Source organism: Mauremys mutica, chromosome 1, assembly GCF_020497125.1.
Source record: "Mauremys mutica isolate MM-2020 ecotype Southern chromosome 1, ASM2049712v1, whole genome shotgun sequence".
Taxonomy (NCBI): domain Eukaryota; kingdom Metazoa; phylum Chordata; order Testudines; family Geoemydidae; genus Mauremys; species Mauremys mutica.
Genome location: NC_059072.1, coordinates 137941050 through 137961873, shown reverse-complemented (window position 1 = coordinate 137961873; position 20824 = coordinate 137941050). Strand labels below are relative to the sequence as shown.

Here is a 20824-nt window from a genome sequence, read left to right as displayed (position 1 = left end):
AAAAAGTTGCAATCCCACAATTGAGGAAGAAGGCCATGCTGGTTAAAAACCCACCTGGTTTAGAGAGGAAGTGAAGGCAACTATAAAAAAAAATACAAGAATAATATGTAACAAATGAAAGAAAGGGAAGCTGATAATAATGAATATAAATCAGAAGTTAAGAATTGTAGGAAACTGATAAGTGAAGCAAAGGGACACAAGGAGAAATCTATCGGCAGTAGAGTTAATGACAATAAGAAGGTGTTTTTAAAATATATTAGGAACAAAAATAATTCTGACAATGGTATTAGTCCATTACTAGATGGAAATGGTAGAATTATCCATAATAAAGCAGAACAAAAAGAAGTATTCAGTAAATATTTCTATTCTATATTTGGGGAAAAACAGATGATATAGTCTCATCATAAAGTGATAACACTCTTTCCATTCCACTAGTGGCTCTGGAAGATATTAAACAGAAGTTACTAAATTTAGACATTTTAAATCAGCAGGTCCAGATCACTTGTAGCCAAGAGTTTTAAAAGAGCTGCCTGAGGAGCTTCCTGGACCATTCATGTTCATTTTCAATAAGTCTTAGACCACTGGGGAAGTTCCAGAGGACTGGAAAAAATCTAATGTTATGCCAATTTTTTAAAAGGGTAAATGGGATGACCTGGGTAATTACAGGCCTGTCAGACTGACATCAATCCTAGGCAAGATAATGGAGCAATTTATACAAAACTCAGTGAAGAAACAATTAAAGGAGGATAATGTAATTAATGCAAATCAACATGGGCTTATGGAAAATAAATTCTGTCCTACTAACTTGATATCTTTTTTTGTTGAAGTTACAAGTTTGGCAGTAACATGTAATAGCGTTGACATAATATATTTTGACTTCTATAAGGCATTTGACTTGGTACTGTATGATATTGTGATTAAAATACTAGAACAATATAAAATTAACATGGCAAACATTAAATGGATTAAAAACTGGCTAACTTATAGATCTCAAAATGTGATTGTAAACGGGAAATAATCATCAAGCAGGTGTGTTTCTAGTGGGGTCTTGCACGGACTGGTTCTTGGCCCTATGCTATTTAACCTTTTTATCAATGATCTGGAAGAAAACATAAAATCATCACTGATAAAGTTGGCAGATGACACATAAATTGGGGGAGTGGTAAATAATGAACAGGAGAGGTCACTGACTCAGAGCCATCTGTATTGCTTGGTAAACTGGGTGCAAGCAAATAATATGTGTTTTAACACAGCTAAATGTAAATGTGTACATGTAGAAACAAAGAATTTAGGCCTTATTGATAGGATGGGGGACTCTGTCCTGGGAAACAGCGACTGAAAAAGATCTGGCGGTCGTGATGGATCATCAGCTGAACATGAACTCCCACGTGTAATGGCAAAAAAAGCTAACGTGATCCTGGAATGCATGAACAGGAATCTCAAGTAGGAGTAGAAAGGTTCTTTTACCTCCATATTTGGTGCTGGTGAGACAGTTGCTGGAATACTGTGTCGAGCTCTGGTGCCCACAATTCAAGATGGTTGTTGATAAATTGAAGGGGGTTCAGAGAAGAGCTACAAGAATGACTAAAAGATCAGAAAATAGACTCAAAAAGCTCAAGCTATTAAACTTAACAAAGAGAAAATTAAGAGTTGACTCAATTACAGCCTATAAATATCGACAGGGGGAACAAATATTCAATAATGGACTCTTCAGCCTAGCAGAGAAAGGTATAACATGATCCAATGGCTATAAGTTGAAGCTAGACAAATTCAGACAGGAAATAAGGTGTACATTTTTAACAGTGGGATTAATGAACTATTGGAACAATTTACCGAGGATTGTGGTGGATTCTCCATCACTGACAATTGTTAAATCAAGACTGAATGTTTTTTTCTAAGAGATCTGCTCTAGGAATTATTTCTGGGAAGTTCTATGGCCTGAGTTATACACTTGGTCAGACTAGATGATCGAAATGGTTCCCTTCTGGCCTATGATTCTATGAAATTATCATTGGGAGAACAGAAGTGAATGTCAGGGACATACCAGTAGTGTCAGCCTCACAAAATTACCCATAAATTTCCTCTGGGATGACTTTTGTTATGGAGCCCAATCAAATACCGCAGTGTCTGGGGTATGTGATTTCCATTTTATTTGTATTCTTTTCAGACTTAAGAAAATTCCCAGATTCAAATGATCAAAAATAATCAGACATATAAAAAATTCATTCACCAGGAAATGGCTACTGGGGTGAGGAACATTAGCCTGAGCCTAGCCCTGCAATCCAATATGGAGCCCATGGAGATCCCCCACCCTCCCAGTGCCAATGCCCCAGCCCCTTGCAGGTGGGGCTGTCGGGGCATCCCTTGTCCCTCAGCCCAGCAAGGCCAGCTCAGGAATCCTGCTGAATGGGGGCAGGGCCTGCTGCTGGGAGCACGACTTCCATCCAACATCTTCCTCCCTGTGTGCTGGAACAGAGAGGGGGAGATTACCCAGGAGACAATTAGGGAGGGGAGGGAATCAGAGATAAAATGAGAGTAAAGGAGACTGAGATGGTGAGACTGAAGAGATGATACTGAGCATAGAGAGAGAGAGAGAGCAAGAAATTATACCACCCAAATCACCATCCACTCTCTTCCACCTCCACTTAGGAACCCTCTACAAGCCAGTACAAAAAAAGGGGTGTGGGCTTTGCAGTGTGTCTGGAAAGTGAACTCAGCTATTCAGACTCGGGGGTGAGAAGCGAATTCCAGAGCTGTGGGCTCACAATGAAAATACCCCTCTCATTTAATCTGAAGGAGTTCCAGCTCTAATGACTCTGCTCTCTCAGCTGCAGCAGAATGGCCCAGGAAGAGAAATGGGGCTCTCTGGGAGCCAGGTACCAAACCATGTAACGCTTTCTGCACCATGATCTAGCACCATGAACTCCACATGGGAGTACTACTTGGAGCCAGGGTGATCATGGAGCATTGATGTCAGATATGACACACCACGCAACACATGGGCAGCCATGCTCTGCACTACCTGAAGCTCCCAGACATCCCCCAGGCACAGCCCCAGGAGGAGCACATTACAAAGGTCTAACACTTGGTAGCAAGGTCCCACTGCTGTCATTGGTGTGGTGCCTGCCCCAGGAACATGCCCTGTCAGATGGTGAATACACTAAAGACTCCTCTGCAAAGCTCAATATGACAAGGGAGAGGGAACCCCTGAGAGCTGGGAAGGCAGACACTTCCAGTGCAGAGACTCCTTCCTAGCAGCAGGAGAGGCCATTGTGCCAACCTGGGGGGGACATTGTGTGAGGGGCACAAAGGCCAGATGCACACAGGGGGCAGGGAGGGGAGCAGAGAGTCACGTCCATGGACTTCACACCTACCTCAGCTGCAGATGGCGCTGTAATTAGCCAGGGCCTGCTCCTCTGCACAAGGAGACAAGGAATCCAAGTTATACCTGCACAGAGACACCCCCTCCCCGCCAGCCCAGATGCCCCAGCAGCTCAGCAACCCACCTGGCTGGTAGTAGTCGTAGACTCTGATGTGTCCTGGCTTCAGGTTGATCACCTCGATCTCCTGTTCCAGTTGCAGGGCATATGTCTGAGTCGTATTGCTCAGCTGGGGGTGAGGGGTGGAAGGGAGGGAGAGGAGAGGCTTTACATTACTTCCCTAAATTTGGCTCCAGAAACTGACTGTGTTAGTTCTGCTGGAGTCTGGGCAGGAATTTAATGAGAATCAGGAAGTCAGGTGCTGTGATAGGGTTACCCATGAAAAGCCTTGACTAATGCCCATCAGTTCTGCCTGCAGCCCCCGGCTATTCCAGTGCTGGGCTCCCCCCACAGTTCTGCCAATGCCCCTCAGTCCTGCCCTGCAGCCCCCTGCTAGTCCAGCCCTGGGCTCCCCACACAGCTCTGCCAATGCCTCTCAATCCTGCCCTGCAGCCCCCTGCTAGTCCAGCCCTGGGCTCCCCACACAGCTCTGCCAATGCCCCTCAGTCCTGCCCTGCAGCCCCCTGCTATTCCAGTCCTGATCTCAATCAGACCTACCTGGTCCAAGTAGATGGAGACACCACTCTGGCTCACCTCCGTTTTCCTCACCAGGGGACTGCTCTGCAACTGGGACAGGAGAGAAGATGAAAGGTAATGGCTGAATTCATAGAATCATAGAATCTCAGGGTTGGAAGGGACCTCAGGAGGTCATCTAGTCCAACCCCCTGCTCAAAGCAGGACCAAACCCAACTAAATCATCCCAGCCAGGGCTTTGTCAAGCCTGACCTTAAAAACCTCTAAGGAAGGAGATGCCACCACCTCCCTAGGTAACCCATTCCAGTTCTTCTCCACCCTACTAGTGAAAAAGTTTTTCCTAATATCCAACCTAAACCTCCCCCTCTGCAACTTGAGACCATTACTCCTTGTTCTGTCATCTTCTGCCACTGAGAACAGTCTAGATCCATCCTCTTTGGAACCCCCTTTCAGGTAGTTGAAAGCAGCTATCAAATCCCACCTCATTCTTCTCTTCTGCAGACTAAACAATCCCAGTTCCCTCAGCCTCTCCTCATAAGTCATGTGCTCTAGCCCCCTAATCATTTTTGTTGCCCTCCACTGGACTCTCTCCAATTTATCCACATCCTTCTTGTAGTGTGGGGCCCAAAACTGGCCACAGTACTCCAAATGAGGCCTCACCAGTGCTGAGTAGAGGGGAATGATCACATCCCTCGATCTGCTGGAAATGCCCCTACTTATACAACCCAAAATGCCATTAGCCTTCTTGGCAACAAGGGCACACTGTTGACTCATATTCAGCTTTTCGTCCACCGTAACCCCTAGGTCCTTTTCTGCAGAACTGCTGCCCAGCCATTCGGTCCCTAGTCTGTAGCAGTGCATGGGATTCTTCCATCCTAAGTGCAGGACTCTGCACTTGTCCTTGTTGAACCTCATCATATTTCTTTTGGCCCAATCCTCTAATTTGTCTAGGTCCCTCTGTATCCTATCCCTACCCTCCAGCGTATCAACCTCTCCTCCCAGTTTAGTGTCATCTGCAAACTTGCTAAGGGTGCAGTCCACACCATCCTCCAGATCGTTAATGAAGATATTGAACAAAACCGGCCCCAGCACCAACCCTTGGGTCTCTGAGGGGGCGAGGGTGAGAATTCCTATTGAAATGTTCCCCTCCAGGCCATGAGCAGCCTTCCTGCCGGCAACCTCTGTAGCCAGAAAGCAGGTGAGCTCTTATTACCCCTCCCCTAGCCAGGCCCTCCTCAGAGCTCTCACCCCTCATTAGGGCTGATCTCTCCACATGGTCGCTCAGCTCCTGTGAGATGAGGGACAGGGATTTGCCTGGGTCATTGGGACTGGGCTCCTTCTCAAGGCATGTGTCTGGGGTTCTACAGCCAGCTTTGGGGTTTAAATGTCTGAGAGAGACAGGGGGTGACATCATCATTCAGGGTAGAGCCCAGGAACCCGTCTGTGGAACTGCCTCCTCTCCCTGGCTAAGGATGGATCCCACCAGCACTGACTGGATGGGGCCCTTTCACCATTCTGCTCCCCAGGTGCCTTACTGATGTGCGGGAGCCCGAAGCCAGGCTGAATCCGGACAATAGGGAAACCTCCACGATCACCATGTTGGAAGTGACTCTGCTCCCGATGTAGCTGGGCACGGGGAGAGACGAAGGATGCAGATGGTCAAAGACACCGTGAGCAGGGGCTAAATGAGGCTATAAATCTTCCTCCACCTCCTCCCTACCCCCTCTTTCCTCCTCATGCAAGCACCAGGCCCTGTACAGTTCCTTGGCATACACGCTTGCTGTAGGAGAATGTTTAAGATGGTTTCCCTGCTCTGAACAGATGCAGCCTCCCTGTGTCTCCCCGAGCAACTCCCCTCTCTGTATCTCCCAACACCCTTCTGTCTCTAGGAGGATGTTAAAGGGGCACCTTTCCCTCCTTGCCGTCCCTCTACCAAAAAGCAAGTCAACTCCAACCACACTTCATGGTTACAGCCCCTCCCAGAAGCACCTGGTCCCTTCCTCCCTCTTCCCTCACTGCTGCCAAAATTTGCCCTCCACCCCTTCCTGTGCAAAACATGCAGTCTCTCCCTCCCTCCCAGCCACTAAACCCAACCAGCTCTCTGACACTCCCTGATCTGCTCCAGGCAGGGGCTCCGTCCCAGGTCAGCGGTGTATACACAAGAGAAATCTTGAGGTCACCTGACATGGATACGGATGGTGACAATGCGCATGTCACCCTTGGTGCAGTCGATCAGCTGTGTGGTGATGCGCACAGAGAAGGTCACAGAGACCTGTGGGGGAGGCTCATTGTACCTGAGCACCGTCTGCAGAGGAGAGAAACAGGCTGCTACAGAGACTTTTTAGTTGGATCATTTGGAGATAAAGATTTAATAGAATCCTAGATTTTAGGGCCAGAAGGGGCTATTATGACCATCTCATCTGACGTCCTGCATGACACAGGCCATAGAACCTCACCCAGTACTTGCTATAGCAAGGCCATACCTGCTGTTTGAGCTAGAGCATGTTTTTGAGAAAGACAGCCAGTCCGGATTGAAAGAATCCATCCCATCCCTTGATAAATTGTTCCAATGGTTAATCACCCTCACTGGTAAAAATGTGCACCTGGTTTCTAAAGTGAATTTGACTAGCTTCAGCTTCTAGCCATTGCATCTTGTTATATCTTTGTCTGCTAGACAGAAGAGCCCTCTCCTATCAGACGTCTGCTGGCCACATGGGTACTTGTGGACTGCGATCAAGTCACCTCTTAGCCTTCTCTTGGATAAACTAAATAGATTGAGCTTCTTTAGTCTTTCCCGGCACAGGAAGGCTTCCTAGGCCACAGGCCATTCTTGTAGCTCTTTTCTGAACCTGCTCCAATTTATCAATGTGCTTTTTAAAGCTAACAAGATTTGGACCATTTTTACTAATACCCAGTAGCTGCCCATATACTCACCAGTAAGTCCTCCCAGATCAGAGTGAACCCAACTCATCACTTGGATTCCCTAATCACATTTCATGCTCTTCCACTGGCTCTAGTTACTGCTCAGATCCTTAAACCCCCAGACACAACAACTACATAAACCACACATGGGGAGCTGGGCTAGAACCCTGCTGTTTCAGTCTCAGGAACACTCTAGCCCAGGAGCTATAGGGGATCTCATCTAGTATAGCTGGGACTAGGGTTCTTCTCCACGAGGGGCAAACATCACACCTCCACACAATCTCCAGTTCCCCTAGCACCTTGGAAGCAGTGTGAGACCAGCCATCTTTATGTTTACCCACATTTTGTCACAAGATCACCCTTGGGGGGGCAGGAGTACAGCAGTGGGGAAAGGGATGGTAAGGAAAGCTGCTGTTAGTGAGGACTCCATGTGCCTGAGCATGGCCTGGGACCGGGCTGCTGAGTAAGCAAGGGAAATGGCTCTCTTTGACCATGAAAATGTGTTTTGCTGATGAGGCCCTGCACAGGGGCACCCATGGGGACTATGTCCCTCCCCAAAGAAGGGGCATCTCACCTGGGCATAGATGCAGCCGCTGCCCTGGGCCTGCACTGAGAACTCCCCAGGGATTTCCGTCAGCACCGCTTGCTGCAGCAGCAGCCGGTTCTTGTGGGTGACCTGGAACTTCCTCTCAAAGCTCCCCTGAGACTTCACTATCACCTCCACGTCTCCCTTCTCGTTGTACGTCAGGGCCCCGTATTTGGCCAAAGCCTGCAGGGCAACCACCGTGTCCTGGAGAGAGAGAGAGACAGTCACCTCGCTGTTTGTATGTGAGACAGAAAGGGGTGCTCTTTGGAGCTAGAGGTGTGAAACACTCAGAACAGTGGGATCTCAGCAATTGATGGCACTGAAATCAGGATTCATCCCTTCAGTGTACCCCTGCACTCCAGGGCATTAGCTCCAGGATTCATCCTCCCAGTCCCTGCACCCAGAAGCATTCACACCCCGGAGCACTGATAACTGTCATATTCCCACAGACACAGCACAGAGACTCTCTCCAGTGGGATCACGACCCATCACCTCCCCCAGCAGTCAGGCCTGTGTTACCTGTGTGGAGGCGAAGCCACCATAGGCATTCTGCTGCTTGGTGAGCCAGGCCACAATGCCAGAGGCTATGGCAATGTCAGCCCCAGTGACATTCAGCTTGCAGAGCAGGGCCAGGAGCACGTAGGACGTCAGCTCCACATCCACCGACTGGGGTTGGGACCACACACCAGCACTGGGTGGCTGGGAGGGGGCCTGGCTCCAGTGAATCTGCCCTCCTAGGAAAGGGGGAATGAAACAGGAGAATAAAATCCTCAGACCTTGGATGGGTTAAGAGTTACTGTGGTGTAAATGTGACCCAATCAGTCAAACCCTTCACTCTAGTTCCCATAGAGGTGCCCTGGGGTGGCACAGAACATTGGGAAAATACCGCTCAGCTACCTGGGTTACTGTGTGAAAAACCCATCACTGCATATTACACCAGAAGGACTAAGGTTCCTAGGTAAACACCTTGCATATCAAATACCTGCATTTACACACACTACTAGGTAAATACACCAAAACTACCTACACAAGAGGTAAATACCTCCTAGCTACACAGAGCCTCTGGCTACTACCCAGAGTGCAAAGTGGACAGCCACCCAGGCTGCCAGATAAATGCCCCCCAAGCAGCCACACAGATGAGTAACGAATATGATTCTTGTTCCCTACTCAGTTCCTCTGCCTGGCATATCACAGACCTAGACACACAGGACCAGATTTTCAAAGAACTCAGCTTCCATTTAGGCACCTAAATAAGGGTTTATTCTCAAAAGAGCCCAGCACTTCCCTGTGACAAATTCAGATTATATCTACAATTTACGAATTCTGCTTGATATTATGACGTTGTATTATGAAATACTGCTGCATCATGAATACCTATACGTATATGGATCTACAACTGCTGACAGGACCTGTTCAGGTATGCAGCAGACAGAGACAGGGGGAGAGATAGCTCAGTGGTTTGAGCATTGGCCTGCTAAACCTAGGGTTGTGAGCTCAATCCTTGAGGGGGCCACTTAGGAATCTGGGGCAAAATCAGTACGTGGTCCTGCTAGTAAAGGCAGGGGCTAGACTCAATGACCTTGCAAGGTCCCTTCCAGTTCTAGGAGATGGGTATCTCTCCATTTTTTTTAATTATTATTGCCAAAAGAAATATGATGAGGTTCAACAAGGACAAGTGCAGAGTCCTGCACGTAGGACGGAAGAATCCCATGCACTGCTACAGACTAGGGACCAAATGGCTGGGCAGCAGTTCTGCCGAAAAGGACCTAGGGGTTATGGTGGACGAAAAGCTGAATATGAGTCAACAGTGTGCCCTTGTTGCCAAGAAGGCTAATGGCATTTTGGGTTGTATAAGCAGGGGCATTTCCAGCAGATCGAGGGATGTGATCATTCCCCTCTATTCAGCACTGGTGAGGCCTCATTTGGAGTACTGTGTCCAGTTTTGGGCCCCACACTACAAGAAGGATGTGGATAAATTGGAGAGAGTCCAGCGGAGGGCAACAAAAATGATTAGGGGGCTGGAGCACATGACTTATGAGGAGAGGCTGAGGGAACTGAGATTGTTTAGCCTGCAGAAGAGAAGAATGAGGGGGGATTTGATAGCTGCTTTCAACTACCTGAAAGGGGGTTCCAAAGAGGATGGATCTAGACTGTTCTCAGTGGTAGAAGATGACAGAACAAGGAGTAATGGTCTCAAGTTGCAGAGAGGGAGGTTTAGGTTGGACATTAGGAAAAACTTTTTCACTAGTAGGGTGGTGAAGAACTGGAATGGGTTACCTAGGGAGGTGGTGGAATCTCCTTCCTTAGAGGTTTTTAAGGTCAGGCTTGACAAAGCCCTGGCTGGGATGATTTAGTTGGGTTTGGTCCTGCTTTGAGCAGGGGGCTGGACTAGATGACCTCCTGAGGTCCCTTCCAACCCTGAGATTCTATGATTACTTAGACCGCATATAGGTTAAGCTTAAAAGCAGCTGCATCCTTAGAAAATCAGTTTTAGCTTTCCCCCCTGAATGCAGGTAGGAAGGCAGGAGCAGTAGAAAGTTACCCAAAAGACAGAACAAAGGACGAGGTTTACATAGTGAGACACACAGAAACAGAGGGAGCCAGACTGGAAGGGGAAGTGTGGGGCAAGAGAGGGTAAGGTCACACAGAAGCTGACTCCATGAGAGAGAGAGGTCACCCACCATGTAACAGCCTGCCTGAGTCAGGTGACACCCTGCCTTCCTTCCTGGCCACTGATGGTCCCTAAGGACTGCTAAGGGAAGGGTGAGACATTACAGAAAGTGATGGCCATTACAGTTTCAGATGTTTATTGTTTTTATGATCTTTACTTTCCTATTCGGGCTCTGTAAGCTGAAAATGCCCTGGGGACCCAGGGACCCTGAGGCTTGGATTCCCCTCACAGCAGGTCAGTAGGTGGCTCAGAAGAGCACATTCAGCCAGATCGATGACTCTCCTATTGTGATGCTCGCGGCCAGATTTTCAAAGAGCTCAGCTCCCAACAGACTGGGTGCTTTTGAAAATTTGGTCAAATGCTTTGGCGCGTAAATGGGAGCTGGGTTCTTTCAAAGATCTGGCCCATAATGTCCAGTCACAGCCCAGGTTGTGGGGCCCAGACATAGGCCAGGGGTGGGAGGAGTTGGGGTGCAAGACACATGTTCTGATCTATCACATTCTCCCTGGCATGCTCCATCTCTGTGTGTCAGTCAATGCTGTGCAGTCCTGGTACCTGTTCTGATGGCCTTTTGGTCTAGTTTAGTGAGCAGCTCCTGTGTGCGCTGGGTGTCGTGGGCCAGAGCGAAGGCGTAGGCCAGCAGTGCCTGCGTGTAGGTGCTGGTAATGTTGGGGAGGGCACTAGTGAGACAACTCAAGGCCTTGTTCACCACAGTGCTCTGTGGAGGGAGAAAGCACACACAGGCAATGGCTGCACAGACATACAATCATATACACGTGTGGGGGTACGTGCACACAGGCAGGCTGACACACACAGAGGAACAAGTGCACATGGGTTTATATGCAAGGGCATATGCTGGCACTTGGGACGATCCTCACACTGCTTTGCCTGGGTACGCATGGGTGCCCCTCCACAAATAGCCACCAAATTCCAGGCCGATGCCTTGTACCGCCGCTGGGACTGTACTGGGATGTTAGTGTGATTACAAGCAACAGGACTCCATCCACATGAGCTCCCTCCCAGTGATGTGCTCCCCATGGGGCACTGCAAGCTGTCCCCAGCAGTGCCCTCCCTGTGGAGTGGTTGGACTTCTCTCCCTACCCCAGCAGTGCCTTTCTCTTGACTGCAGGTGTGAGCTCCTCCCCACAGGAGTGCCTTGCCCATGTCCACCCCAGCAAGGCAGGCAGGCGAGTGAAGTGCCGGCACTGAGCTCTGCAGGACTCAACATGTCCAGAGACCAGGAGTGGCAGGAGGAAGGGCCTTAGTACTCACATTCAGTGCCTCCCCTATTTCCAGATGTGCTGCAGTGATGTAGGCAGCCAGGGGCACCTCCCCATCCACGCCGCCCTGCAAGAAGCACAAACACCCAGAGCTAGGAGAGGGGCTCAAGCAGGATGGGGACCAGTGACCCCCCTCCCTCTCTATAATGGCCCCTGAATCCCCTCCCTCCCCGGAACTGATCCCCCCAAGGGCAGAGAAGGAGGAAGTGTCACGGAAGCCGAGCTGAGTCAAGCCCCATGGCTGCCTGTGGAGCTCTGCATGGGGCCTGCAGGCGCCACACCATTACCTTCATAGCCGTGTGGAAGAGCTTCCCCACACTCCTGAAGCAGCCACTGGGCAACTGGTAGATCTGCAGCCAGCTCAGTGCATCCCGGATGTTCCTGTCATCTAAGAAGATGTATGGCCTGGCCTGCCCAAAGCACTTGGCCACAAACGCTGTCAGCCTGGGGGTAGGGAGAGAGAGCGTGGAAGAGGGGGACAAGGAGAGGCAAAGGGAGAGGAGAGAGACAGAGTGAATGAGAAATGTGGATAAAAGAGAGGGAGAGAGGAAGGAAGAAAGAGAAAGAACGAGGCAAAGGAGTGAGTGAGGAAGAGGGAGCAGGAGGAGGAGGAGGTCAGTCCTTGGTCAGAGCTCCCCTCCCCCATTGTTGTGCCATGTGCTCAGTCCCATTTCTCTGCCCAGTTACTGTCCTCTGTCCCAGAGGCGGCTGCATTCCCATGGCTTGTCTGAGGCACTGTGGGCCTATCATGAAGTAGGAGAGAGATGTACAATGCACAGCAAGACACTTATAATTTTCCCCATGCAGCGCTGGGAAGAGTCCTGAGGGGTCAGTGACAGCCCAATCCCCCAGTTCATAGGCTACTGGCTCCCAGACTGCAGGAAATGAGAGAGCTACCCCAGAACTTACCAAGTGTTACCTTCCTGGTCTATGGTACCAAATGCGCTGTAGGAGCCATCATGGTGTTTGTAGAGCAGCTGCCTCTGGTACCCTGGAGAGAGGTGCAGAAAATTACACTGTCACCCACCAGAGCCAGGGAGAGGATATTTACAGAGTGGTCACTGAGTGGGGGTAATGAAATGTTTACAAAATCATTGACAGGTATTTACATGGGTGCCAGACAGAGGAATGGATTTGAACAGGGTGGGTGCAGGAGAGGGGCTATTGGCATGGCCGGTGCCAGACTGGACACTAGTGGAGCTGGGCTCAGGGTACTTGCCACTGCGCAGGAATCCTGTGGCCCTTTCCCTGATCTCCGGGGTCAGCTGCCCCGTCTTCTCCAGATACTGCAGGACATAGATGATGGGGGCAAACAGCACCATGTTCTGTTCCCCACAGCCACTGGGCATCTGCACCAGCCGGTCCAGGTTCTGCAGCGCCGTCCCCATGATGTCACCTGCCAAGCCGGGACAAAGCAGAGAAAAACCCAAATGGTGCAACAGGGATAAATCTGATTAGCTGAGCAGCGGGGAGGTTAGTTCTCCTGTTGGAATGTTCCATTATAGTAGGCCTGCACACCTCATAAAGCGGCAAGGGCCATATTACCCCAAAGAAAACAGCTGAGGGCCGAAACCCCCCCAGCCCCGCTGAAGCCCCCCCTGAGCGCCACCGAAACACCCCCCCAGCGCTGCCCAGCCCCCCCGAAACAACCCCCCCAAGCACCAACCGCCCCGCAGAAACAAACCCTCCTTCCCTAGTGCCACCCCACCAAAACAGCGGTATTGAACCTTGGTAATATGTTATAGCGAGCCCCTAACGTAGTATAATTAAGGTAAAAGAAAAATGTCTTTTTGCTAGAAGTAGAATAAGATCGTCCCCCCACTTTGTAATCAATTGCCCTATTGAATGAATGAGGTGTGAATGAGGAAGGCGTGGGAGGCAGCACCTCCAGATAGCTGCAACCCTTGGAGAGGGGATGGGAGCCCGACCAGATCAGTAGAACAGGTCAGCCACCGACTCGTAGCTCGTCTGCTCAGCCCCCTTCCCCCACCGCCGGCTCACCCGCCCTCCCGCCACTTCCTGCCCAGTCGCCTCCTCAGCACCCCACACCCTGCGGCTCACCTGCCCCCCACTGCCACTGCCCACCCGCTCGCCTCCTCAGTCCCCCGCCCTCACCTGCCGCTTGCCTACTCACCCCTCCCCCCGCAGGCCGCACAGTGAGCCCACGCGGGCTGCATGTTGTGCAGGCCTGCATTATAGCACAGTGATGGTAGCCCCGTCCCCTGGTGGAATTGCAAACTGAAGTATGTTTTTTGCCCAGTCCGTTAGCATGTTCCATTATTTATTGCACTGAGAGTGGAGATGTTGTTCTCACCCTGGTGGAATCTTCCCTTAAAGGGTATTTTCCTTTCCTTGGGAGGACTCCATTGCTGCATGGGGTATTTCCACCCAGCAGAATATTCTGCTACAGTGAAGGTTTATATTTACCCCAGGAAAAGGAATGTTCCATTACACTGGGGGTTATTTTTTCCTCCCACTGCAAATATTCCCAGAGGGTGGGGTGTTTTACATCCCTGATAGAATATTCCATTGTGTGCATGTGTGCGGGGGGTTATTTTACCATTAAAGTAATGTAGGGGCGGGGCGGTACTTTCCCTCTCAGGTAGACCATTCTTTTCTAAGGAGGGTGTTTTCCCACCTCCCTGTTGGACTGTTCCATTATAACAAGAGATGGGTTCTCTCACTGGTGGAATGGTCCATTAGATGGGGTGGGGAGGGAGAGGTTCCCTTCCCAGTGTTCAGTGCCTGGGCTGGGATCTGCACTTGGAAGCTCAGTGTCTATAATTCAGACTTTACCGGAACCTCTCAGGGCTGACACCGGGGAGAGGAGACGGGGGGATCAGGCCTTTCCTCGTGCGATGCCCTGGGGTGGCGGCTGCTGCTTTTGGTCACTGCTGGAGGCTCCCACAAGAAGAACAGCCTCTCTCCTGCTGAGTATTTTGGTGCATCCAGCCCCAGCCAGAACCAGGAAACACAGACATGGAAATGGGAGGAAAATGGCCGGGACTTTGTCAAATATCAGTGGAAGTTTTGGGGGTTCACAGTTTGGGCTTCCCCCAGGGCCATACTCAGAGACATAAGGTCTGGATCAGCGTCACCTCAGAACCCCCTGCCCATGGTGCCCAGGGCTGAATTCCTTACCCACGACAGAGATGGTGGCTCTGGCTGAACCTTCGACCACATCCGGGGGCAGCTCCAGGGACACAGAATCCTGCGCTGGAGTTACTGAGACCCAGGTGTCAAACAGGAAGAGAATCAGAAAAAATGGCCTCCAGAATCCCCTGAAAACTCTCCCACTAGAGCCAGCTGTGCTCCCGCATCTCACATACTCCTCAACGGAACTTCCAGCCGAACCCACAGACTCTGTCTCTGAGTTCTCTCTTCCTCCACTTTATTTCCCCCACTGTGGGTGCAAGAGCCTTCTCCCCTGCAGCCCCCACTGTCCAGAGCAACCTCCCTGATTCTTTCTGCCTCAGTTACTCCATCACAGTTCAAACCTCAGAGGCAAATACATGTTTAGTCTATTTATCTGGACCTCTATATCTCTCTAACTCTGCTAATGGCCTCATCATAAACCATGGAAAACATGGAGATGGGAACCGAACTCTGAAATCCCCTCCAGTCCATCCTCTAGGGGCCAATGCAGGACTGTTCCCTATAGACTGGATCAGTCCAGAGCTGTATCTATGCTATATCTAGTCGCCCTAGGGAAGGAGCTTTCACCCTTGTATGCTAGCAGCAAGGACATTTATATTCTAGGCTCAGTCCTGCTATCCTTATTTAGAGGGAGCGCCCATTGCCTTTCAAATTGGAATCAACTTGTATAGCTTGGCCAAGATGACAAAGCAGCAGACATGATTGCGGTCTATGAAAACCCAGGAGTTGGTTAGCAAGGGGCCTTAGAAGGGGTAAGTCAGGTGAAAGGGGAAAATTTGAGTCTGGATATGAGGAAGCATTTCTTTGCAGTGAGACAGTGGAAACGTGCCCCCCAAGGGAAGGGGTGACACCCCCATTACTTCAATCATTTAAAGCTAGGCCTGGACAAAACCCTGAAGAACAAGGAACAATCCTGCACTGGGCCCTACACAGACAAGATGTGATCTTCCCTACCTCCTTCAGATAAAACACAAAGGCTGCTCCTGAGCCAACTTTCCCAGGGCAACAGAATCCCCCCTACACACCTGCATCTGCGTATGCCCCCTTTTCCCATTGGAGCAGCCCACCTACCTCCTTTAGGGCAAAGCAGGGAGCTGTGAGCCTTCTCCACAAGAACTCCCTCTGGCTATTGGGGAGGAGACAGCAACATTGGGGACCAGAGAGGAGGTGGAGAGAGGAGAGACAGAGGGTTACAAATAGGTTATGAACCACATGTGTTTTCATGGCAGGCTTGTGTGAGAACCCATCCTTTTCAGACATCTCTCTGGTTTCTTGCTCCATGCAACTCAATGACTTCAGAGCTCCTGACAAGGCTGATTCCCAGGCTAGGGCCACTGCAGAGGGGCCTATGTGCAGGGATCAGTTGGCTGCGTCCATTATCCCAGCATCTCAGACAGGGCATAGAGGAGGCAGGATCAATGGGCACAAGGCAAGTCCTGATGCCAGGGCATGAAGGGGATGAGGTTGCCCGCAGAAGGGGGCATAAAGGGATCGAGGGTTGGCATAAAGTAGAGGAAACCTCCTTCAGAAGCATGTCCTTTGATCCTTACTGGAGGGACCCAGTTAGACTCTGGCTCAGGCCTGGAGATGCCAGTTAGTTTCCCTAAATAAGAGGAGGCAATTTCAGACCCCAAACTTCACCCCACTGAATATGGGGGCTGAGCAAAACCTCCCCTTTAGCTATGAGAAAAGAGCTAAGTCCAGTCCCAAACTGACCTGGACTAGAAGGGGTTTGATCAGTGTATCTGTCCGTCCTCTCTCTGGTACAAATGGTACCTCCCCTCCACAGAGATCTTTGGTGGCCAGGGCCTCTGTGCTAAGGGTGATGTTCACCGACCCTGAAAACAAGAAATGACAGATTGTCCAGCAGCCATCCCATGTGGAAAACACCCTCCGTTACTGCTATAGATGTCACCTACCAGAGACAATTAATGGAACCAGTGGCCTAGAGATGAATGGCTCTTTGGCCCATTCCTGATCCTGCCAGTGCCCCTGACCTGAGGCTAGGTGGCAATCGGTGCCCTAAAGCTAAAAGGCTACATACTCCATTCTTCTTATCCAGTGCAATCTGCACTGCAGTCCAGTAACTGGCACAATTGCCCCCTCCCTGGCTGTTTCTCCCTCACCCCCACCCCATTCTCCTCACCTAGTTGTTTAGCTGTGACTCTCCAATGAAATGTCTTGGCTTCACTGGCGCACAGGCAGCTGGTGTAGACGCAGCCCTCACATGGCTCCAACTGGAAGTTTGGGGACTCAGCCAGGGTTACTTTGATCTAAGGGACAGCAGTGGTGCAAACAGTCCAGGAGATGATGAGGAACATGCTATCCCCACCTGCTCCCAGGGTGAGTCAGGGACCAACGTGACCGCTCACCCACCCTGACCCCTCACTCCTTACAGAGCCACCAGCAGGACTCACCTTGATGCACTGCAGCAGGTAGTTGTAGACAGTGGCTTTCAGGATGAAAGTCTCTCCCCGGATCACAGAGTATGGCAGTGTGGGTTCTACAAAGAAGGGCTTGAAGGCCAGGAGGCTGGTGGTTGGGGCAAGTCCAAAGCCCACCTCTGATGTGCAGAACATCCCAGCTTTCCACTCAGTGATGGTGTCAGGCACTGTGACTGGGACATCCCTGTTTCCAGTGGGTCTGAGAGGAAAAACCATGCAGAGACAAAATCCTTTACTGGAAGGCACCAGGTGGTCATGTCTCAAGAAGGCGCAGAGCCCTTATTCCCAAAGCACCCAATCCAATGACTGCAATCAGAACAACCTGAACTATGGGGCCTTTGAAATCTGGATCCAAACCCACATCTCAGTTTTGTGGCTTGGGCCCATCTCTATTCTTCACTCATACCACAGACAAAATTTTCAAAGACTCACTGTTCAATTGTGTTAGACACATCAGTAAACAATCCTATCCTGCAAAATGCTAAATACCCTCAACTTCCATTGAAGTCAACTTGGAGTCAATTGTAGACGACCTCTGAATCTCTAAGTTCCCCACTGAGCCTTGTAGAGCTCAGAGCTGGAACTTTCACTGTTAAAATGTCTGACTGGAATAATTCTGGCCCCTGATTATTATGAGTCAGACTGTCTTTAGTTAGGGCAAGGGTACCCTGCCTCAGGTGCTCACACCAACAGAACAAGATTTTTCCACTAGACAGAGAGATTTCATTAATAATGATGCCTGGCACTTTCCACAGACAGCATTCACCACCTGTGGATCTAAAAGCCCTTTACAAACATAGGTGAATATTATTACTCCTATTTCACAGGTGAGGAAACCAAGGAACAGAGAGGTGAAGTGACTTGCCAAAGGGCAGGGAGAGTTAGTGGAAGAGCCAAGCAATAGAATCAAGGTCTCATGACTCCCACTCCTGTGTGCTAGGAAGACAGTTAAAATGTGAGGGCATGTTAGGAGCCTGGCCTGGCCTGTAGAGTCTATGTAGGGTTGCTGGGTTTCCAGTTTTTGACCCGAACGCCCGGTCGAAAAGGGGCCCTGGTGGCTCTGGTCAGCACTGCTGACTGGGCTGTTAAAAGTCCAGTCGGTGGCGCAGCGGGGCTAAGTCAGGCTCCCTGCCTGCCCTGGCTCCACGTGGCTTCCAGAAGTGGCTGGCAGGTCCAGCTCCTAGGCGGCTTGCCGCTCAGACACTCAATTCTCCGGCCAAACCGCCACCTCTGGCTTCTACACCGAGCCAGGCCACTACTTCTGGGTGCAACGAATGAAGGGCAGGCACTGCAGCCAAGAGGAACTCGGAGGGAGGCGGCCAGTGCTGCACAGTGCCCCTTGCAGCTGGTCCAAACCGGCAGTGAGGATCCCACGGAGATCCAGCACCACAGCAGGGCCGCTCAGAGGGGGGGGCAAGTGGGTCAATTTGCCCCAGGCCCCGGGCTCCACAGGGGCCCCCAAGAGAACGGCTGAGGCTCCTGCCCCGGCCCGACCCCGCCTCTGCCCCTCTCCCAGAGCCTCAGCACAGCTAGGAGCTTCCCTCGACAGCGGTGCAGCGTGGCTCCGGCAGGGCCCCTGAGCTCCGCCCCGCTGAGAGCCGCGTGGTAAGGGGGCGGGTTTGCGAGCTCCAGCGGGGCCTGAGCTCCGTCCACTCGGCCTGGAGCTCGCAGCCCCGCCCCCTTACCATGCGGCTCTGAGTGGGGCGGAGCTCAGGGACCCTGCCGGAGCCACGCTGCACCGCTGTCGAGGGAAGCTCCTAGCTGTGCTGAGGCTCCGGGTGAGAGGGGAGCTGGGGGTAAGGGGACAGGGCCAGGAGGGTTGGCTAAGGGGCAGGAAGTCCTGGGGACAGTCAGGACACAGAAAGGGGGCAGAGGTTGGGGGACAGGGAACGGTGGGGGGGTTGGATTGTGGGCGTTCCGGGGGTGTGTCAGGACTCAGCGGGGAGGGAGTGTGGATAGGGGTCGGGGCAGTCAGGGGACAGGGAGCAGGGGTGGGGTCCTGGGGTGGTGGTTGGGGCTGGGGTCTCTGGAGGACAGTGAGGGGGCAAGGAGCAGGATGGGTCGGGGATTCTGGGGGGGGGTTGACAATCGGGGGGCAGGAAGTAGGTGGGGGTCAGATAGGGGGCAGGGCCAGGCTGTTTGGGAGGCACAGCCTTCCTTACCCTAAAGCTCATTCAGCAGTTTGAGGCTTGCAGAAGAGCCAAGCTGTTAGCTTTTCCATTAGGGCTACCATCCCTTTCACTTCTCAAATGCCAAATTATAGTCTGTATTTAATTTCAGTGCCATAGGGAGATACATGTCAGGGGAGAGTAGCTTCATTTAAAATTAGCCACTGGGGAGGGATCACATGAGAAGAGCAATATCCTTCCCAACCCTACCAAGGGAGACCGCCCCCCCTGCCCTGCATTCCCTGAGGCTACAGAGGGGTTAATTCAGTGGTTCTCAAACTTTTCTACTGGTGACCCCTTTCACATAGCAAACCTCTGAGTGTGACCCCTCCCTTATAAATTAAAACACTTTTTTATATATTTAACACTATTATAAATGCTGGAGGCAAAGCGGGGTTTGAGGTAGAGGCTGACAGCTCGTGACCCCCAGTAATAACCAGGACTCCCTGAGGGGTCCCAACCCCCAGTTTGAGAACCCCTGGATTAATTTAATTTTAGCACCCTATGTCCATTCACATGCATGTGCTATTTTGAGCATTTCAATGTTCACAACATAGGCTCATCACAGATTCTGGAACAAGCTCAAATGCTCAGTTTGTGGAGTATGTATATAAGCTATACTAAAAACAAACCCACAGTAACTGTCTCCAGTTTGTGAGGGACCCCACAGAGCCAGTCTCTAGGAAACAGATAAATGAATGGAGGTTATGTCCATTAATGGCTATTAGCCAGGATGTATAAGGAAAGGTGTCCCTAGCCTCTGTTTGTCAGAGAGTGGAGATGGATGGCAGGAGAGAGATCACTTGATCATTACCTGCTAGGTTTACTCCCTCTGGGGCACTTGGCATTGGCTATTGTCGCTAGACAGGATACTGGGCTGGATGGACCTTTGGTTTGACCCAGTATGGCTGTTCTTATGTTCTAACCTAAATGAACCCAAAGTTACGGAGACAGATATGAGTCAAGGAAGCCAGCAGAGTATCAGAAACCTGGAAAAATCTCTGCCTGGATGGGCTCAGGTGTTTGGTCACAAGCTGAGGTGGTTCAAAAGTTTTGGATTTTTTTTAAGCAGAATTTTTTTATTATTTCTTTAAACAATCAAACACAGCAAGCAGCAAATATTTGGCCACACACTTCTGAAACCTCAAACTATATTCAGGTTTTGGCAGACTAATTTCAGCTTTTCAATTAAAAAAACCACAACACATTTTGAAGAAAAGCAGACATTGTCCATGTTTTTTTTCTGCTTTTTAACCCCCGCCTAGTTTTCGATCCAGAAAAAGTTTTGACGGAAAATATTTGTCCAACCCTTTTAATGAGCTTTAGTGCCTTTTAGCACTAGCTGATGCTGAGAACCAGTGATACCTTGTAAAGAAGTTTTCTCAAAACTGGGTTTGTGCCGAGATGCAGAAGGTTTATTTTTCCCAGGGCCACCCATGGGGGGGGAACAAGTGGGGCAATTTGCACCAGGCCCCGCAGGGGCCCCCACGAGAATATAGTATTGTATAGTATTGCAATTTTTTTTATGGAGGGGGCCCCCGAAATTGCTTTACCCCAGGCCCCCTGAATCCCCTGGGCGACCCT

The 20824-nt window shown here is 50.6% G+C and overlaps 1 protein-coding gene across 1 annotated transcript in view; it reads right to left on the bottom strand.

Annotated features, from left to right (window-relative positions):
* Positions 1-1900: 1900 nt before the first annotated feature.
* LOC123355584 (alpha-2-macroglobulin-like protein 1) overlaps positions 1901-20824 on the bottom strand; it is a 39203-nt gene continuing 20279 nt past the window's right edge. The window contains exons 19-36 of the mRNA XM_044998206.1: positions 17046-17271; positions 16775-16901; positions 16345-16466; positions 15700-15754; positions 14614-14697; positions 12692-12868; positions 12382-12463; positions 11760-11916; positions 11465-11539; positions 10748-10910; positions 8041-8255; positions 7510-7725; positions 6194-6318; positions 5549-5639; positions 4038-4106; positions 3507-3609; positions 3375-3416; positions 1901-2466 (exon numbers count right to left, since the gene is read on the bottom strand). Of these exons, the coding sequence (XP_044854141.1) occupies positions 3376-3416; positions 3507-3609; positions 4038-4106; positions 5549-5639; positions 6194-6318; positions 7510-7725; positions 8041-8255; positions 10748-10910; positions 11465-11539; positions 11760-11916; positions 12382-12463; positions 12692-12868; positions 14614-14697; positions 15700-15754; positions 16345-16466; positions 16775-16901; positions 17046-17271 (2128 nt within the window). The 3' untranslated portion in view covers positions 1901-2466; position 3375. The remainder of the gene's footprint in view (positions 2467-3374; positions 3417-3506; positions 3610-4037; positions 4107-5548; positions 5640-6193; positions 6319-7509; positions 7726-8040; positions 8256-10747; positions 10911-11464; positions 11540-11759; positions 11917-12381; positions 12464-12691; positions 12869-14613; positions 14698-15699; positions 15755-16344; positions 16467-16774; positions 16902-17045; positions 17272-20824) is intronic.